The 21018-nt window shown below is 38.7% G+C and overlaps 1 protein-coding gene across 2 annotated transcripts in view; it reads right to left on the reverse strand.

Annotated features, from left to right (window-relative positions):
- igsf21a (immunoglobin superfamily, member 21a) overlaps positions 1-21018 on the reverse strand; it is a 262796-nt gene that overhangs the window by 168430 nt on the left and 73348 nt on the right. For both annotated transcript variants that reach the window (XM_042497548.1, XM_042497540.1), the window contains exon 2: positions 11098-11210. In XM_042497548.1, the coding sequence (XP_042353482.1) occupies positions 11098-11210 (113 nt within the window). The remainder of the gene's footprint in view (positions 1-11097; positions 11211-21018) is intronic.

The following is a 21018-nucleotide window of genomic DNA, read 5'->3' on the forward strand; positions in this document are numbered from 1 at the left end:
ATGGAGCCTTTTCTCGAAAACTGGAGAAATTTCCCAACAGATACCACAGGGACAAAAATCGCTCTTATTTTCTTCAAAAAGTGTCTGTGCTTGCAATTTTCAAATGGAATATGACCTTTTTTTTTAAATGATACTTTCACACAGATTGATGCTCTACATAAAGAGACCCAATGCATGATGCACTGGCCTGCACACGCTATACATATATGACTTTGCAGCAGAATTTAACATGTAAGTGAGACACGACATGTTTGAACCGACACAATTACACTTGGGGATTAAGCAGCAGGAAGTTAGACACCCAAAAACCCCACAGGAGTGTGCTGTGCGAGCACACTCAGTGAGCTCTCTTCTGTACTCACAGATTCCAGTTGCCCAGGCAACCCTGTCTTGAAGATTTTAAACTTGGATTTAACATATGACGCCTCCTGTGTCTCTCCGCAGTCAAGAAACAGGATTACTGGCTGGAAAAACACTTTCATTTTTTGGTTGAGTGTCCAGTGACATATCTTTGCCATTCAATTTGGAAATGACATATGGCCAGAAAAAGAAAGCAGATCCAATGACACACTGCCCCCAGGTAATGCAATCTTATATTTCTTCGCTGTCTGTGACAAAAGAAAAGTCATTTGCATAGCTGTTATATTGTGCTTTGACACTGTCAACAGCTTTAATGGGATTTGTCAAAATGTGGGCCACAAGTAAATCTGGAATATACCACCACTGGCAATGTAAGAGTTGGGGATATTAGAATAAGAGGGCGCAGAGTTTGTGTCTCATTATTATCCCAGAATTAGTTTCTTGCCGTGAGTTAGAGTGTACAGTTGCAGTTGGGTCAGTATTTTACGTGCAGAGCTATTTTCATATTTCCAAATATAAACATTATGTTCTCCTCACAGCAACGTAAGCAGCTGGCCTGTGTCCAAGCACAGCTGGCAAACACTATAGTACACGTGTACGGCACTTCTGTGCTGTTAAGATAATGGCAATATGTCGAGAGGGAAGAACTGTGCATGCAGCACTGTGATATGAGAACTCCCACAAAGTCACCAAGGACTGCGGTCTGCTCACGATCCGTGAACAATGGGTGCAAGTTGGAACATCACTTCTGAACATAAGATTTAATCATACTACATAAATCCAAGTAGATACATCGAGATTACTTTCTCCCTCTGACTAAATGAAAAAAAGCTGAAGTCTGAGTGAATGAGTAAATTCAAAAGACACCACATAGAAAAGCTCGCGCAAACAGTCTCATTTTTTTTTTTTAAATGTTCACAAAGAAAAGACAACTGCATTTATTGGCACACTCAAGGGAGCCATTCTATGTAACCACATCTGCAAATTATTATTATTATCATCCATAAAGAAAAAAAGGTTGCTTGTAAATGCATTCAAAACTGACCCACTGAGCATTGCAAACATTGATTCCAGTACTTGTACAGCCCAGGTGCTGAAATAAAATGTCTGCGCTGTTCATTTCTACAAACCACAGATGTGTTACATTTTATACAATTTTATATCACTGAGATGGAAGGGATGTTGGATGGTGTGAAACAGACTATTGTCCAAGACCATCAAGAAAAATTTTATTGGTTTTTTTGTGTGTTTTTGGGCTGCATTTCTAGCCGTGATTATGCCACCAAAAGCAAGCATTTTGAGCCCAAACCTGATCTTTCCTGACAATAGCCAAGTGGTTTTGTGCCTAAGCATAACCTCACCTTAACAACAGCATTTTGCAAAAAAAAAAAAAAAATTGGGGTTGTCCACCTGCATGGAGTTTGTATTTTTGGAATTTTTAGAGAAACAGAATTACGACCAAAGGGTGTTTTTGGAGGGGAAAACAGTCTGTCGAAGAAATGGTCTTTCAGTCCAGGGGGACATTTTTCAGAATAATGGGGCTTCGGAATTCTGGCATGTTGGCACTGACAATGAATTTCATTTTTTTCCTGCCAAAACAGAAGATTTCGGAGGACACTATCTACTGGTAGTGTCTAAAGCATTATCATGTTTCTACTATTTTATTTTATTATTATTACCTTTTTTTTTAATTAACATTTGACCAAAATGCAATTTTTCCCTTTCCTTAATTAAAGTGTAACTGTTGCCAAAACCTAACCAGAGACGGGAGTGAGGGGGGCAAGTGGGTTGTATCCTGTATATCTGATGCTATATAGACAATGTATGGTTGAGGTTGGTGAAAAAATGGCGCATGGTAACATGGTCTGTGTCCAAATCCCTCCATTTTTGGCTCATTTGGTACTCCATAAAATCTATTGAGGGTATTAAACTGAGGTTTTGGATATTTATACATCATCACAGCCTAGTGCCCCCCCCCCAAAAATTGTTGCCATCATCATTTCATTGATTTAAGGTTGTTACATTTGTATATTTTACACATATCACATCACAGTTTCTAAAGGAACGTACTATATAAGCTGACTTTTTCACCAGAGGGGGATGCCTGCCAAGCAGCAGACCACTATGTGAGACCAACAAAAAAAAAAACAAAACAGGTTGCTTGTTTAGGGACCTGTCACTGTGTAACCGCTGGGGATAGTGCCACAAAAAGCTGTTGTTTTGTTAAGTGAGCAATTTCTCTGTTTTTGGCCAGAATTGTGCCACCAAAAGCGGCTATTTGAATCAAAAACACCATAGTTTACAAACCATAATCAAGAGGTTTGGAAAGTTTCAGTTTATCCATGGTTTGCAGAAACGTACACAAGGCATATACAACTTCTTTTTTTCTGGCAATAGTACTGAACAGAAGGTATTTCTTTCACTCTATTGTGTAGTTTTTGAGGACACCATAGATTATATACATTCACTCCAATTAAATAAAGGGTAAAAGAAGTGTACTACAGGAAAAACAATGATTTCTGAAACAGCCATAAACTTGCTGTATGTTCAAAGAAGCCATCATAGTCTATAGGCAGGAAAGATGGAGACTAGCCCTGGTCTCTCGATCCTGATCCCCTCCTTATCCCTAAACGTCACTTACAAACTTACAAATCACGTGAGGTCCAATTTTTTAAAGCTTTTTGACCAAAAAAAAAAATACTGAATGTCAATTGTAGCTTCTTCTTTCTATATCTGCATGCAGTCGCCGAACGCTATAAGTTGTTGTAGCACAGGTTGTAAAGCCAAATGTGGAACGTGATGCTCTGAAGAGAATCTGTGGGGGCAGATGGCTTCATTAAAATTTGACAAGCTCTCAATGGTATTCAGCTGATGATTGAGATTTACGACTCTTTGGTCATTGTCCTTTGTAGACATTATAAACTATTGATTTGTTAGGGCGCCAACACAAATACCAACACACCCACACAAGAGGGGAGGGAACCCAGCAACACATATTCGTTAAAGTGAAAGCCCTAAATGACAAGATAACCATTATTTCATTCTCTACCACCGCATATTATCAAATACATATTCAGCTGCGGTGTACCTCATGGAGTACACTGATGCTTTCCAGGACATGGTTAGTGAGCTATTTCCAAAGCAGGCAGGGAGCTAATGTTACTGGTATTTCATAAGATAATTATGCTTGAAATTACAGTGTTTGTTATTTGTGTTGCAATTTAAAACATTCATGACCAAGCTGGTGATTTCCAGCTGACAGTGAAAAGGTGCCTATGCACCTATGGGGCCTTTCTTGGATTAGTTGGGCAAGTGTTTCTTTTAGAAATCCAAACAGCTGTATAATTTAAATACAAACATGTAAATGATTTAAAGGAGCAATCTGTAGGATTTATTGACATCCAGCAGTGAGGATTGCTACCAGCTGAAACTGCTGCTGTGTGTTAACTCCCAGTTAGAATTTCTTCAGTGTTCATCGGGCAGTTTTAAACGGGAGCCAAACTGTCAGCAGAGGTCTCTTCCTCTGGAATAAACAGTCTCATGTTACAAATCAGTATTTTTCCAATGCTGTTCAGTTTGTCCAAGACTGACCGCTAACCCTTTCTCTGATAAGACATTCAGGAGAATTTAACCAGGAGCTGAATTATCCTCAGAGGTCTCTTCCTCTCCAAAACCATTAGTCCCAGTGACTTAAACCAGTAAAAACACTGTACAAAACAGTTTCACATTAAAAATGCTGTTGCTGTTTGGCTTATCACTGAGGGGCTACTAACTACCAAGACTGAAGTGTTTTTCTTATTTTGCATAATACATGAATATTACACATTTTTAAAAGCATTGCATTTAATGTCTCCATCTGCTGGTTGGCCGTCACGATAAGAGTATGCATAATATTATGTTTATTCCACTACAGAAGAAACTTGATGAACATTAAAATTAGGTTGGAAAACAAGCGGATATACTGATAGCGACATCAGTTATTGGCCAAATTAGTTGTTATATATGGGCATATTGCATATAGGCGGATAATCCAATATCCTGCATCCCTAATCGTAACTGATAATAATAATTGTATGAAACGGTATACTGTGACACCGTGATATTTTCTTGGATAGTTATCGTACCATGAAAATTTCATACTGTTGCAATAGAAACATAGCGATGCAACACGGCAGACTCTGTGGATGAGGAACTGCTCTAAACGTAAACATAGATGGGTAATTTCAGGCGATTATACACTATAATCAATATATTCCTCTAAATCCTACACTGGACCTTTAAGTAAATAAGCAGATAATCAGAAAGCAAGTGTTCTCTTAGAGAGTAGCTCACAATCACTGAAACAAAAACTGGAACATTTTTATGGCAACCACCAATTATAAATTGAAGAATGATAGATATTTTTCTCTAAGCTAGTCTTGGAATTTGAATGAGAATTTTTTTTTTTTAATGAAAAGGACTCATTACTAACCTTCGCTCCAATTACTATATTAGGCAAAAAAAACAAAACATGTCAAGACCACAGCTTAGTTCAAATGTGGACACTTAATTCCAGTATTTTCTGGCCACAATAACAGACACAGATTATAATTTTTTAACATGAAGAACACAAAATGTCTTTTTGATATGATTAATGTTTTCCTCTTTAGTTGTGGATATTGCATGTTACCATGTAAGGCTACAGTGTACCCATACTGCACTGCGAAGTGGCATTCAATTCGGCAGAGAGCAGGATTATGAATACAGGTGAGTTTGAATCCTAATAATGAAATGGACAGAGGTGGACACAGCTGAATGATGAGATGAGTATCAGAATACCAGCTCAGCCAGCAGACAGGCCAGTGGTAAATTAGGGAAGTGTCTTCGGGAGAGGATCCCAGAAGAGTTATGTCGGGGAGGATGGAGGAGTTCAGTAATGGGCAGTGCAAGGGAGGAGGGAGAATAGCAGAGCGCAGACAGTTGATCCAGTGATTAAAATTAACCATAGTGCACGGCTGCACCCAACAGGCAAGCTAACAGACACTTCTTGCTCCACCAACGTCAGCACGGTATACCTGGGCGCCCGCTGGGAGACGTCCCGTATGTATATACTCGTTAGAATGACATAAATTAAAACGGGCAAAGCATGAGATGAGCTTGTGTGCAGGTCTTTGAGGAGCACTCTCTGCTGACATTCTTCTCCCAAACAGGGAGCACATTAGCACCACCCTATCAAATGATCCATCATTACTATTTGGTATGCTATTAGAGCATAATAGACAGCTTGATGGCATTACATACCCATAGCGCTTAATCCACAGCCTGTCAGTATTCACAACTCACTAAAAACATTCATGTGGCTCGTAGTGCAATACCATACACACTTGAGAGGCTTTCACTCATTTGCTCTTGAAGCATTAGCTGCAGGGCTATACGACATCCATTACTGAGGACCGTTCTTACTCTTTTGCATTTGTTGCCTGTCTCCATCTGTCTGCTAATCTTGTGTCATCTTGTATAAACTTAAATGAGAGCTATAATAAGGGATCCTATCCGTATGATTATGATCAGAGAATAAGGGTAGGAGGCGTTAAAAGAGAAGGAACTCTATTTTTTTTTTTTTTTTTAGCATTTTTGTTGGTTGGAGCTGCATATGGTTAAGCATTTATATTCTAAACATTTACTTTTTTTCGTGCATCCTCCACTGCGTGGGTTTAATGATGCATTTCATCAAAACAAAGATTGTCATATGCTCTATCTATATCCGTGATATGTGTTGACAGCACTTTTTGCAAAAGCTCTCTGGGATGTCTAACTGACACTAATGACTTCAAAACAAACAAATTTACATATTTGTTAATGCCAAGAGCATATAACTTATAAGCAGGAATATTTCCCTTATCTTGTGTAATAGTCTGACTCACTGGATGTAGACTGTGGCTATAACCCTTCCACTGTCCAGCTATTTTGCCCAGCATTCTCCCCTCTTCCCCCTATCTGCTTGTCTGTATTTTAAAATCCCTTTCGGGGAACAACAACCTCTGAGCTAATAGCCTAAATGCTGAATAAGACAAAGATTAGGATCATGCAATAAAGTATACTTTAATCTTTCCATGAATTGCTGTAAATACCTACAATAACTGAAACAACTTGTGAAAGCACCTCAGAAAAGTCCAGACTCTTTCTCACAGGACTCGCAAACCCAACACTGATCCATCTGCTGACATGGTAAGTCAGAGTTGATTTGCAACATCTTTTTACCCTGGCATCCGCATCGGTATGTGCCAGCGACACTGACTTCAACTGTGTACCAATTCTGTGACATCTTCATAATAATGTTTTGCAAGAACCACATACAGGTAGCAAGGCGTCTTTGGCTTTAACAGGTCCAGTGAGCTCCTCCAGAGCAAAGATAGTCATGCTTCACTTCTAAAGCACTGATTATAAAGTAATCTTTTTATCACTAAAAGTTGAATCACATGGTTGACAAATGTCTGTTACTGGTTTTTGTGTTTTCTTTTGCAGAGGATTAGCTATTTTTAATGACAGTGCTCGGCTCGCCATGTGCAAGTCCCCCAAGTGTTATTTTGTAACAGCAGCATTGCTGCACTCTGAGCTTAGCGCCACCCATTAGAAATGTGATTGGTTCAAAGAATTACAAACAAGCCAAATAGGGCTGGCTATTATCAAGAACCACAAAATTCAATTCAATTTCGATTCTTTGGGTCACGATTTGATTCGATATTGATCCATTTGCTTCGATATCAATTCAGTTATGTGTGTTGATGTCAGAAATACCCAGATAATTCATTAGAATACCTTCTGATCCCACACTGCCACCATGGGAGTGGGACATCATTACAACAGAAATAATAGATTTCAAGATTTTATGAATTGGCAATAAACATATTGCAACTCATTGATGAATTGATTTTTTTACCCAGCCCTAAAGCCAAAGCATTTTTCCCCAATGGCAGAACAATAGCCTTTCTCTAGCACTGAAACAGCACTGTGGAGATAGGTCCAGCTACACGGTGTTACTGTAATGACAATGCTTTACTGTCATTTCATCTTCAACAAACAAGATCAATTTATGGCAAAGGGAAGGGCTACTACATACATGGTTTTAAACTATTATTATTATTATAATTATTATCATGATTATGACTATGATGATAATGATGATGATGATGATGATGATTACTATTATTATTACTACTACTATTTTACAAACAGCAGTGGTGATTCTGAGTACAGCAAATATCAACAAAACACAATCATAGGTCTTTTTCATCAAGAGGTGAATTTTATGATAAAGTGTGCAGCTGATGACTTTTCAAACTTGAGTTTGGCACTGCAGTTTATTTAGTATTAGGTTAACTCAAGGGCTAACCTGAATGCTTTGAAGTTTCAACTGTTGCCATAGTAACTGATATCCAAATAAGTATTAAAATGCCTCATTATTTGTTCTTTTTTCACCAGTGGAGGCCACTGAAAGGAGGTGGCAGGTGTCTGGCTGTCTGATGAAGAAAAGAAACAGGAAAGACAAATTCAAGATGATTTTTCCTGGCTAGGTAGGTAGGTATTGAAGCACTTGCCCGACCCACAGCACTCAAAGTTTTTCATGACTTAAGCCTACTGAACATTGCGTACAATAGTCCACCCTCTCTTCCCTCTCTCCATCTCCCTCTTGCTCACACACACACACACACACACACACACACACACACACACACACACACACACACACACCACACACACACACACACACACACACGCACCTGGCCAAAGTTCTACCAAAGTCAAGCCAGGTTTGGGTGATTGACAGGTCCCACTGTATCCTGTCGAAGCTTCAGAAATTCACAGGAAATTATCACTGAGGCTTTGCAGCTTCAAATAGTATTTGGGACAGCCCTAGTTAAGTCAATGTTGATGGAAGGTGTGCAAGATTTATTTTATATTGCATGGAAAGGTCAAGTGAAGTGAAGTGCCCCCCTACACACACCATTACACTCCACTCTGTAGTGATAATATATACAAGGGCTCAAATAAAAAAATCCCTCACGATATGAAAATACAAAATGCTTAAATACAATGGAAGCCACAGTGTTACTCATATCAACTCCATTACTTGTATCTTTAAATTTGAGTTAGTGTGGCTTGAAAGGTTCTCTAAAAAATAATCAGGTTAATCTTAAGTACATCCAAAGACGTGCTAATTCTGACTGCAGTCTGGATGTGTCATGCATTAAAAAATCCTCAAACAGAATACGTCAGGATCTATCATCGCCGATGAGCACTCACTGAAATATTCAGTTAACGCAGCCCTCTGTCTGATTGGCCAAGCTTCGATTAGATATGAGGATTCCCCAGGTGAGTATCAACCCCAGTTCCATTTGAACAGGAGGTAAAATGGGAAGTCAACATTATTTAGTCAAATAAAAGGCAGAGATTAAAGAAACTTTGGCAGCCAAGTGTGGGTAATTGATTTATAATTTATCAACGGTTGTGCTGAGCAGCGGCCACAGGAGAGATGAGGCCAGTTTCTGTTACAACCTCCTCGCTTCCCTCGTGAGAGCACTTAACATGGGCAGCTCTATTCTCACAGCGGTTATTTAAACTATAGCTATCTATAGACACTGCAGAAATCTGACAGAATATAAGCAAAACAACGCTCTGCAATCCCTGCCTGATTAAATGAATTGTCACAGCGATGAAAGTGATCTATGATACCAAGGTGAATGTGCAAAGTGCCATAAATCTCTTTTTGTCCTACCTTGAAAAGGTCGGCATTTGCAAAGATGAGTCCAGAGACACTGTTTTATTTCACAATAATAAAAATGTGAAAGCAAAAGCTACTCTAAAGACAGAGTTTCTGCCTAAGCAATAACCTGCCGCTCGCTCATTAATGATCAGTGTCCCAGCACAGGGTGGAGGGTGAAACCAAGGTGAATGTCCGTTCACAATTATCAAATACTGTTAACATAATTATCAAGTAAGATGCAGAATGCACCAGTGAAGACGGCAAAAAAAACATTGGGATATTAACTGGAGCCAGTTGATTAGTCAGTGACCCAAGATGATGAGTAGCTCAAACAGTGGCATTAAAATGTTGTTGTTTTGAAAGCAAAGTGCTGCAGTCAGTCAGTAAATTTGCTAATGAATGTTTTGGCTCAGGTGGTAACAGAATATGTACAGCACATAGAAGAGAACTGCAGCACCGATTTTGGAAAGATCTTTAAAAGTTCCTTCCATCGTCATCACAGCCCAGTCGCCAGAAGCAAATGTTACCATTCAACGTTTCCCAGGTACATCACATTTGTATGTTTTAAATGTATTATATCAGCATTTCTTAACTGACCTAATTCTGATTACATGTGTTTGAGCTGACGTTTACTGGAAGGTGGAGCGAACTGTGGATGGTGTGAAACCTCCGCTAGATGGCTGCCAAGCTGCAAGTTCGAGAACAACAACAAGAAATCTGGTTGTTTTTTGGCGAGACATCTGCACCATATCTAGCCGCAACTATGGCACCAAAATTTGTTGGGTTTTTTTTAGCTAGATTTTGGAGCATTTCCAGCTGTGACTGGAACTATAAAAACATAAATTATTGTCTGACTTTTCCAAAACTTTCAGAGTATGCTTAGGTTTTCAAAACTTTTCAGGCCTGTAAATCTATATTTGCAAATAAAATGACAGAATTCATACAGTCAGGTTTTTATGACTATATGAATCCTGTCAGTGTTCAGGTCAAAGCTCCCGAAATGCTGGATCCTACATTTCCCATAATGCAACTCAATAGAGCCTTCTACCTGATAGCATCATCAGTGTTGTTTATTAGACAACAGAGAGCTTCCTCCAGAGCCAAGAATACATAAACAAACATATTCAACTGCTTTCACAAGCTGAATAGTAAACAGGTGAAGTCCAGAGAGCTCCTTAAAGTCACATCTATTGTTTAGAGTCAGATCTGCACATTCCAGCGTTTTTATTAGCAAAGCATCCGTCTGTATGCTGTTCACTTCTTATCTTAGTAAGATATTAGGCTCCACAGTTAGTCTGCAACAAAATCATACAAATCCAATCACCACTTAGCAACTTCTCAAGCAACTTGGTGGAGACTCAGCTGCCTTTAAAAAGTAAATCTGTACAGCACTCAAGAGTTATTGGAGAGATTTTGGCAAAAACAAATGGTCAGGCAAGGGTGCGACAGCGGCAGCTGCCGCTGCTTTCCATTTCAAGAGCTTATCAGTGACTCTCTTGGAGTGAAACAACGTATCTGCTGTGAACTGTGACGTTGTTTTACGGATCTTTACTTTGATAAAAAACTTTAAAACATGCCGGTTTTATGGACCAAATAAACCATTTTGGACATACTCTCACAAAGATTTTTTTTTTCTCCTCCAACGGCAATCTAATTATTGGCAGCACTTAGGCAGTGTAGTACACCAACTGGGATTTTAATAACTGTTGAGTCGCCAGCTGTGAACTATTAAGAAATGATGGTGATGACCAGCAGATTGAGAAATCAAATCCCAAGCAACAGCCAGTGATGCCTCCCATACAGCTGGCCCAAATAATAGCTTGTTTCCTAACAATTGCAGTTTGACAGTGCACGGTTGTTGTCCGAACGCAGCCATAAACCTGTGATATGACTATTGGCACTGACCTCCCCTGAATGGCTAAAATGAAATAAACGGATGTTTTACAGAGAATTTAGTGCTTAATGGCATTGAAGGAGTAGACAGGTTTACTCACCCTGTACCAAACAATCTCTCGAAGCCTTCCGTCAGTTTTGAAGTTACACTTGAGAGTAACAGTCTCTCCCACAACAACAGGAGGCAGGGGCTCTATGGTAACTGTCAAATATCCTGGAAAAAAAAAGAGCAAAAGAGTTTTATTGCAGTCATAAACCATAAAAACACTTTACCTGAACAAGATATATGTTTTTTTTTCTCACTGAGGTAAATGTTGGACAACAGCAATAAAGCAGTCATGAATTTACAGTATATGAATCACTTTAAAAAGCATAAGATCGACTGAGTACGCACTCTCTTTTGGAGAGACACCATGATTCATCTTTATGCAATTACACAACATGCACTCCCCCACATGGGGATTAAGTATCTTGGTAAACAGCACTTCACTTGTAGTTACTTAAGGGGGTTAAGAGCATTCACTTCTCAGTGACCTTGCAATTTCTTCATCTGGTTTGTAGATTAAAACAAACAAACTTGAGTTACAGTGCAACCATTTCTTTAATCTCTACCTCAGACCACTGTGTGACATGTAACTCTTAAAGCAGTTATTTCTTAACTTGTAGCAGCGTTATTTAGATCTGGATTCTGTTTTATCGCACTCCGTCTTCCCTTGAAACAGAAAAATGTGTGAAATCTGCATGATTATACAAAAACATAATTGCTTCTCACATTAATTAATTTCCGTGGAATGAATCCTGCATGTTTTGCTGTCTGTTTAGACTTTTCATGAGTTATTTATCTAAAGTTGTTTTGCCTTGAATAAACATGTTCAGTCAATAAACATCTAAGAGGAGCAAAAGCGTTTGATCGGCCTCTCAAATTGTTGTGAAGGATTTGTCCTTCATCATCAGTAAATACAATGAACATAATGAGAACTGTCAGAAACAGTGACATAGAAGTCTGGGGTTAATGATGAATATGTATTTTTAAGGGTAATGCTGAAATTGATTTTGACAAGGGCAGCTCAGTCTGTCATATATACCTGTATACAATGACATGTTTTTCTTATACTTCAATATAAGAGAATTAGCTGTCTACTTAGAGCCACACAGCACACTGCCTGGAGCCTGCCTGCCCTATTGTTTAACAATTCACATTACTTATATATATATTTTTTCATTTAAAATTAAATGGGGCTTTTGTGATAACAGGCATAAACACAGAGCAACAAATGACACACATACACTTGCATGCAAGTAACAACAAAAAAAAGTGATGCTTAAGAAATCCAAGGCAATAATTATAATATATATTGGGAGAAAATATTGAAATATTATTTAGATATTCACCCCAGTATTCTGATAAAACAAGACTAAGTCAAAACCTAGCATATGGCTGGACTGCAGGGGAGAGTCGCCTTAAATGTGTTACAGTTGTAACACACACGTTTTCTTTTGCTATGGAGAAGTAATCATGACGTCTTCGGGCTGACATGTGGCCAACACAGAAGGAAACACGTCTGAGAAATATCAAGTTCATTCTGCTGAAAACGGCAGCTGGAAAACCAGTTCAGCATTAACTCTGTGAAAATTACGACCCAGTGATATTTTTTGGATATCAATTTGTGTTTTTATGTTGTGGAGCCAAAATCCACACTGCTGTCCGCATGTTAATTCCAATCTGTAGTAGGGTTGTCACAATGCTAATTTCTAAGTCAATATCCCAAAAAATCTTTGGGGGGGGGGGCTATAACATAATAAAATAAATAGAAAAATAAGAGGCATAAAAAAAATATTTTCATGTTGGTAAGGACAGTACAAACAATAACATCAATGACATTTTTTAAAGTTGCCTCAGGTAATGCAAAAAAAAAAAAAAAAAAAAAAACAATTTGAAAAAAAATAAGAAACAGCAAGCTTAATGTAAGATAGCAATGACAACAATATTTTTTAGGTTGTCTGAGGTAAAAAAAAAAACAATAAAAAAATTAAATAATAAAAATAATAAAATAAAATTAAATAATAAAAAAAAAGGCAACAATAGAGTGCATATCTACTCCGCTACCGCCCTGTTTATTTTCTGTGCTTCTGGTGACAAAGCACCATATTTTCATTGCTGATCAAAAAGAGTTGGTGGAGTAAACTGCTAGTGTTTCTGTCTGGTTGCAAGTTGCTTTTTCTCAGTTTCAATCCGGGACAATGGTGCATCCAGCGGCTAATTTGTAACACACACCATAATATTAGTAATAATATAACAATATTATACTTGGTGTCCTCATATCAATGCAATATTGCCATGCAGAAATATAACAATACTATGCTGTATTTGACTTTTCCGCCACCTATAGATATTTCCATGGCTACGGCCCTGAAACATTCCAATGCAAGAGAAGCTCCCTCCGTGTAAGACACACATTAAAAGTTCAAAAGAAAAAGCTAGAGTCTCAGTTGAAGTCTTGACCTCGCTACATTGTTCCCAATCATCAGCCCTTTGCTCAATCATCCACATAATGCCTCACACAGACCTGCAGTGTAATTCCACCATCACAATCACATACATACAAAAACGATGATAATAAGTGCAGACTATCAGCATGCGATCTCTCGAATAAAATATAGGTGGATTAAAAAGGTGATAATGAGAAGACCTGGGAGAAAATAAATGAATCCGCAAACTAGAGAGGAGCCAATTAAATTAAAAGTGCATGAAGGATACATTCAAGAACCTAACATCTGGGGGAGCTCTGTGTAGTATCCAAGAATGCATCTATTATATCTATCTAAAATATATCTGGTTTACACATAAGTGAAAAGGGACCTCATTTTATGCGAGCACTCCGGCGAACAGAGTGAGCCGGCGATGGTGCGTGGGCTGACTTCCCTGACAGACAGCAACCCTCGGCCCAACATAATAGCCGTTTCAACACTTTCGGTGTATAATGAGGGAATTGGAGCTTGTGAAACAGATGGATATCACAGTAAAAATATAAAGCAGGGTAAAATGGGACCTCGTGACCAATAATTGCATTGGTAAAAGAACATAAACCACTATAAGGACATGTGTGTCTAATAGAACCCTACAGGTGATCACTGCAAAGAAAGAAAGATAAAGAGACGTGTACACTTGGTTTGCAACTCTGTAATATTTCAGGCAAATGTTAATTACCTAAAAGCCCCTCTTCCTGTTCTTTTTATGTGGTTGTTAATAGAATAAATGGTATTTCAGGCAAACAGAATAAACAATCCAGCAGAAGGCTGATAGATAATGGAAAGGTGAGATTTAACACTTAAACAGTAAAGCGTTTGAATGTCTAAGAAAAACAATAATTCTCAGGAAATGCACTTGCAGCATGCACCCTCACTGCGATGTAATAAGCATCACTCTAGCTCGGTAACCCTTTGCACTCTATTGGATATTCCTAAATCCAAAGCACTGACACCTGAAGTGCCTCTTCAGCTTGGCTGCGGGGTTTGTTTATGTTTATTTCACTGAAAGTTTTCTTTTAAATATAATTCAACAAATATCAACGTATTATTAATTGCATGCGGCGCAGGCACGCATGGTTGGATGGCTGTGACCAGAGGAGTGTGGCTGACAACACAGGCTGAAAACTAAAAACAAACCAGAGAAACACTGAAATAATTCGGACTGACAGGCACCAGTGACCACTTAACGTACAGCGTCTTTTTTCACTGTATGTGCCTTGTAGGTTTTCCTGTAAAATGAATATATGGCATCTTAAATCAGATTAGTTTCTGAGGAGACGACGCGTTTGTTTACCCTGTTCATGAGCATTAAGATGAGGATAGACAGAACATCTAAGCATGCTCATACTTTAGGTAGGTACACACTAGATGCAGAAACGCCACGAAGTGCACCGATTTTCCGTGGAGCGCTGCCTGCTTCCTTTCTGCGCCTGTGTTGAGCAGTGAGCATGTTCACACTGGTCGTGCCACGGCCCCGAGTTTCGGCATTACATTACAAATGTAATTTGAACTACGTCACTTTATAAATGTCTTTATGATCCGTTTCAAATGTACAAATGTAACGGATCTGTGATTTGCAGAAACCTGGTAACTAATTTGTGCAACCTCCTATAGCGGTGGAGGAAGTATCCAGTCTTTTCTTAAGTGAAAGTGCAGATGCTACACTGTAAAGATGTTACATTTAGTTCAAATCAGTGTTAAAACATGTCACAGAAGCATTACTATGTACCCTAAAATCAGGATTGTATTACAGGGAAAAGTACTCAACACAAAAACACGGCCCCCTGTGACTGTCATGCATTAAGATGAAAGCAGGATTTTCCTGTGGTAGATACATTTAGTTACATTACACCTTCACCATGAGTCACCAACATGCCCAATACAATGGGCACAGACAGAAAATGCTATTTTTCCAGTCCTCTCCAATAACTCTTTCATAACAAGAGCCCCCATTATTAGTAATTCACTCGAAGTCACATTCATTAATTTCTTTATTCATTGTTAGTGTGTTTGGCTTTTTGTGTCCTTTAAAAAAAAATCTGACATCATGCTGAAACAGGATTATTCAGTCGCCTCTCTGCAATACTGCTGAAGTGTGCATGTTTTTTTCCTTGTTAGGTTACAGTGAAAACACTACACAGAGACTTTTTGTCCTTTGCAACCTTCTACATAAGAATCTATACTCTATGTCTACATAGTTCACAGTGCACTGTACTTAGATCTAAAATGCTGCATCAGGTAAACGGTATGCATTTTCAGAATTACCTGGGTTTACATATTATTTAGGACAGTGTCAAAGAGAAAAAGTCCTTACTGAATAATTCAAAAGTGTACAGCAAATAAAGTGTGCATAGTGTACTGTACAATGCAGCTGAGGATATGTGAGGCACAGTAAATTACAAGCAGAGTAAAGATGGAAAAATCACCAGCAAAATGCTACGTAATTGTGACACATGACATTACACTGCAAAAATTCTGTTTAACCTGCCTTTAAAACAGTTGCGGGTGTCTGCATTGGTAGACACCGATCGGGATGTCTCTCGTGTCAGCGCACCTAGATATGCTTATTAAAGAATCTTAATTTAATCAGCAGGCTGAAGAGATCGTCTCTCCAGAGTCAAATTGAATGAATAAACCTTTCCGGAGACTGCATGTCATTAACATAGAGCTGAAGCTCTTAGAGAAAATCCTAACCACTTACTACGAACCCACAAGAGGAGCAGCCTGGCCTTGTAAATGTCTCTGTGTGAGTTTTCCAGAGAGGTTGTGGAAATGCATATTACAAGTTTAAAAAAAAGTCAACGGACTCGGTGGAATACAGTGTGACTCACTCAGGGGATGAGCATGTGCCTTGCTTTTAGTAAAGGACATATTCGGTTTTGGGTTGTGAAATATTCCATCCAAATTCTACATGTGCGATCCGGTATATTTGGATAAGAATATAAAGAATTAAACGTAATATAGCAAGTAATTGCTCGGTGGTCTTCTTGTGTGGTTGCAGGGATTAATTGTGAACAATTCATTGACTATGTGGCACAGAGGAAAATATAGCATGGCCAATGACAGCAAAATGCTCTAGAGCGTGTGGGGAGGGATGAGGAATTTTTAAAAGAGCAAATTACATGGGTTATGCACTCGTGCCAGGGAAGTTCACATTTCAAATAATCCCTACAAGAAACTGGAGCAGTTTGCAGGCTGCACATACCAAGACATGAGGGCATAATTCCCACGCAATTCAATATCCATCGAATGCCATCCAAATGACTTCATAAATTAGGCACATTTTATTTGCCAATTCTGTGTTGAAAGCGTTCCAACAGAGCAATATCTCTTGTTATGCTTGATGCCCTTGTTAAAGCCCGGTCTAATATGGGCCATATTCGGGCGGCACAAAAAACGCCAGCGTTAATTCAACTCTGAGCGTAAAAATCAACACAGTGCAAGTGTTTATGTTAGTCATCACCCATCAGGGATAATTCAACACTTGTGATCATTTAGACAGCTGCCCCGGAGCTGCAGCAGCTCCGAGTGGACACACAAGTCTCCAATCAGCCCTTGTCAACTCAAAATCCTGAAAAATCAACATTTAATCACTACAGAGGCTCCCACAAACAATATGGCAGGTTATTAGTTTCTTCAACCAACAGAGACGTCCCCTTAATTTATTCTAAAAAAAACACGCAGACCACTTCTGCTGCTTATCACAATCACAATCAATTATTCCAATATATTCAAATTTTGATTACTTTTATTGCACGTAATGCGTCAATCAAAAGCAAAACAAACAGCTTTAAAGGTGCAGTTTGTAGGATCTAGTGAAATTAAATGGTGAGGACTGCAGGGTTCAACCAGCTAAAAGTCTACCATATGCCAAGAATAAACTCCCACTCGGGATTACTTCACTTTTGTTGGTCTGGAGGATTTTACTGAAAGCCGAATTATCCGCAGAGGTGTCTCCCTCCCAAAAACAAACTGAACTAGTGATTAAACCTTAAAAACACTAAATAAAGCAGTTTCACATTAAAAATCAGTGTTTGTCTAATGCTGTGTAGCACGTTGCAGACGGGCTGCTAGCCAAGCACTGGCTTATGTGTGGTCATCTTTTTTTTGTCTGATAACTTCAGATGCAGACTTTCACAAGGTTTTTACCAGGAGCCAAATTATCCAAGACAGAGGTCTCTTCCTCTCCAAAACAAATAGGCCAGGTGATCTAAACCAATAAAAAACTGAATAAAGCAGTTTCACTGTAAAAATCTGTATTTTTCCTATGTTGTTTGGCTCATTGCAGAGGCTGCTAGCACAGCAGCCGCTAATGTGGACTCACCTATTTTCTCTGGTAACTTAAGATCAAGAGGTTTTAAGTTGGTGTTAAATCATGCATGAGAACAGATCACTTTATTTAAACCAGTAAAATAAAAAGAACTAAGGCAGTGTCTAATTAGAAAGCTGTATTTTTCCTATGTTGTTTAGCAGCACATGGTAATGCTTTTTAGCTTTTTTCTCTGTTAACTCAAGACCTAAACACTGAGGAGCTTTGTACCAGGAGTTGAATTATCACTACACTAAGATAATTGTTTCATTGTTTTTAAAAACAATTTAAAAAACAATAAAAACCATAACTAACTTTAAATTACTCAAACAGATTTAATCTACCGACTGTATGAAAGCTGGGAACTTTACAGCTTTTATTTTACTTCACTGCTTTATAGAAAAAAAATACTCTATTTTAAAAAGTGTAGGAGAGAAAGTGATTTTCCTTTGCACTGATGAAAATAGCAATCCATAAAGCAGTATTTTCTGTTTTTTTGAAAATGGGATGCAAGCCTGAGTGCAAAACAATTTCTCCCAAATTTTGTTCGCATTCACAATATGCGCTCATGATCAAATATGACTGAAGTGTCAGCCTGGATATATCCAGTAAGCTCTAACAAGTTCTGACTGACACTGTGAGCACCTTCACTTTAGCTGAGCTTAAATTCAACAGACAGTGAGACTTACATTCTGTTTTCATGCTTGCGCTGCACAATATCGATCCTTCCTGTGTTATGAGCCCTGCATTCGAAGGAAGCCTTGGGTATATTTATACAGTGCTCACAACCACCTACCCAAAAGCTTCTTCTGCATGAATCAGACACTCTGCCGGGCTGACATTACCTTGAAAACTAACACTCCCTAAACACAGTGGTGGCTCTCACTACCAACAGCTTGTGTCACAAATAGCTCCAATTACTGAGGGGAGAGATGAAAAAAAAAAAAAAAAAAAACATGGATGAAGATTTTAAACTTCCTTGATCAAAGGAAAATGTTCAGCATCCTCTGAGAAACCAAGTACTTTAAAGGGACATAATTTATTATCAACGAATGTGGAGCTAAGCGCACGGTTCTGCTGAAAATCTTTGAAATAAATCTACTTGTCTTGAAAGTTAAATCCATTTGGCCATGAAGCAGAATACTTACACGAGCACATAAGCAAGTGTGGAGTGGCCAGAGAGTGCACGGCATTTAATTGGCTCATATTAGCTGGTTGTAGTGGCAGACAAGGCCTCCGGCTTGTCTTAATCCATCAGAGGCGCTGTTGGAACAACATCTAATGAGGGCTGCAAACTATGCTTTCTCCCATTAATAACAGCAATTTGCCAAGATGCAATGAGAAAACAAAACACAGCCAATGATGGACCGGCCCAAAATGTGCCTGTTATTGTGCTCTGTGATTTATGGCTATGGCCTACCTTTGCTTAGATGTCAGTGCAACTAAATGTATGAGGAAAAATGGATGGCTGAGTTTCTCAGCTCTCTTCCTCATCGGTGCCTCTGAGCTGTGTAAACAAACAGAGCTGATCTGTAGTGGCTAAAACACATTGGAGTATTATCACTTCCAGAAAAGGAAAGCATGTGTGAAAAAGTGTGCTTTTCAAAAAAGTGATAACATGGACATAGGATGAATGTGGTACCTCGTGTTGAGTCAATTCACCAGAACAAAAAGGATGGCTCCAGTGTAGCATACTGCAATTTTTCTTTGATTGTGTCTTTTAGTGAAACAAAGAATTTTGGCACTGTTATATTCAACGTCTGTAATAAAACACATTAAAAATATATCTAATATAAAAAGGTGCCAGTCAAATTCAAAGTCTATATTCAAAGTACTTTTTCTAATTATTATTTTCAAGGTTGAAATTGTTGTCGGCACAACCATCAGTTGCAAGAGAATTGTGCAAATGCATCAATAGTGCAAACATGCTACTAGGACCTTAAATTAACAGGTTATTAGTCTTTAGGGATGTGATTGGCAAAGAATAACAGGCAGGAATATACACTGAGCGCAAAAAAAACATCCAACAGCTACAACAGCTCTACAATCAACAGTCAGACACATGCTGATGCTTATTTACTGTTAAATTACAGCTTAAAATTTGTGCTATCGACTGACGCTGCTCTGGTGAGACTGCCACCCAGGTGCCGACTATTTAGTGTATTCACCAACCCATTTGAGCTCTGAGCTCATAATGATCATACTGCCTTAGGAAAAAATTGCAGCCACAGCCGTTCTTGGCTTCCTAGTTTCGCACATTTGTCTTAAACGTGTCATGAAACAATTTATCATTGTTCTCCTCTCAGTTATAGTGAAGTCCTTTGTTAAAAAATGTCTGATTTTTAAGGCATTCCAGTGTCAAATTCAAGTACTTAAAGCACCGTGTGCGAACCCTGTGAAATAAATGTTCATCCACTACGGTATGGAAGTCCAGCAACGTGGACATGCACTAATCGATAAAGCCTACTAATAACTGCACTGCTAAAGGCGGGTGACTGATCTGAAGGCAGGACCTTGAGGCAAGTGGGAGAGTGTTGTGCTGTTAATGGGACAGGAGGCTCTTTGGAAAGACCACGTTCGACATATTGATGCTTTACATGTTTTGGCTGCAATAACCTCTCCATTTGTAATCTCTGCATTTAGTTAATTTTCTGTAGACCCCCTCTGAAAAAACATTAAAGTCGAAAGCCTAAGCCAAACAGAGGTATAGATTATGTAAATTGAACAGGTTATATATCTTATTCACATCATTCTTAATAAAAATATTCACAAAGTGGGGGACGTAGTGGCCATTAAAGCGCTTGAAGAGCCAGACAGATATCACTTAAGTACCTTTTATGGCCTCATCATTTCGTTTTCTTCGAAGATGACTTAAAGTTAATAAGGATAATGGGAGCAAAACAGCGTCTTTTGGAATTCTTGATTCAAGGTCCAATCATTACGTTTGGTTAAATGGTTGTAAAGTGGTTAAAAACAATAATACTAGAAGGTTTCTGTAGAATACCTGTAGATACCTGTGGTATCTCCGTAAAACGCAACCACTTTTTGTGGCTCTTGCCTGGCAGGAAACGCAGTGATTTCTCAGTGAAAAACGGCCATTTTTCATGGCACCATACCCACTGGAAAAACAGTGAGGGGTTGACAAAGGCTGCTCAATTACTACGTCATTTTAGGAATATTTACA

Source organism: Plectropomus leopardus, chromosome 2, assembly GCF_008729295.1.
Source record: "Plectropomus leopardus isolate mb chromosome 2, YSFRI_Pleo_2.0, whole genome shotgun sequence".
Lineage (NCBI taxonomy): Eukaryota > Metazoa > Chordata > Actinopteri > Perciformes > Serranidae > Plectropomus > Plectropomus leopardus.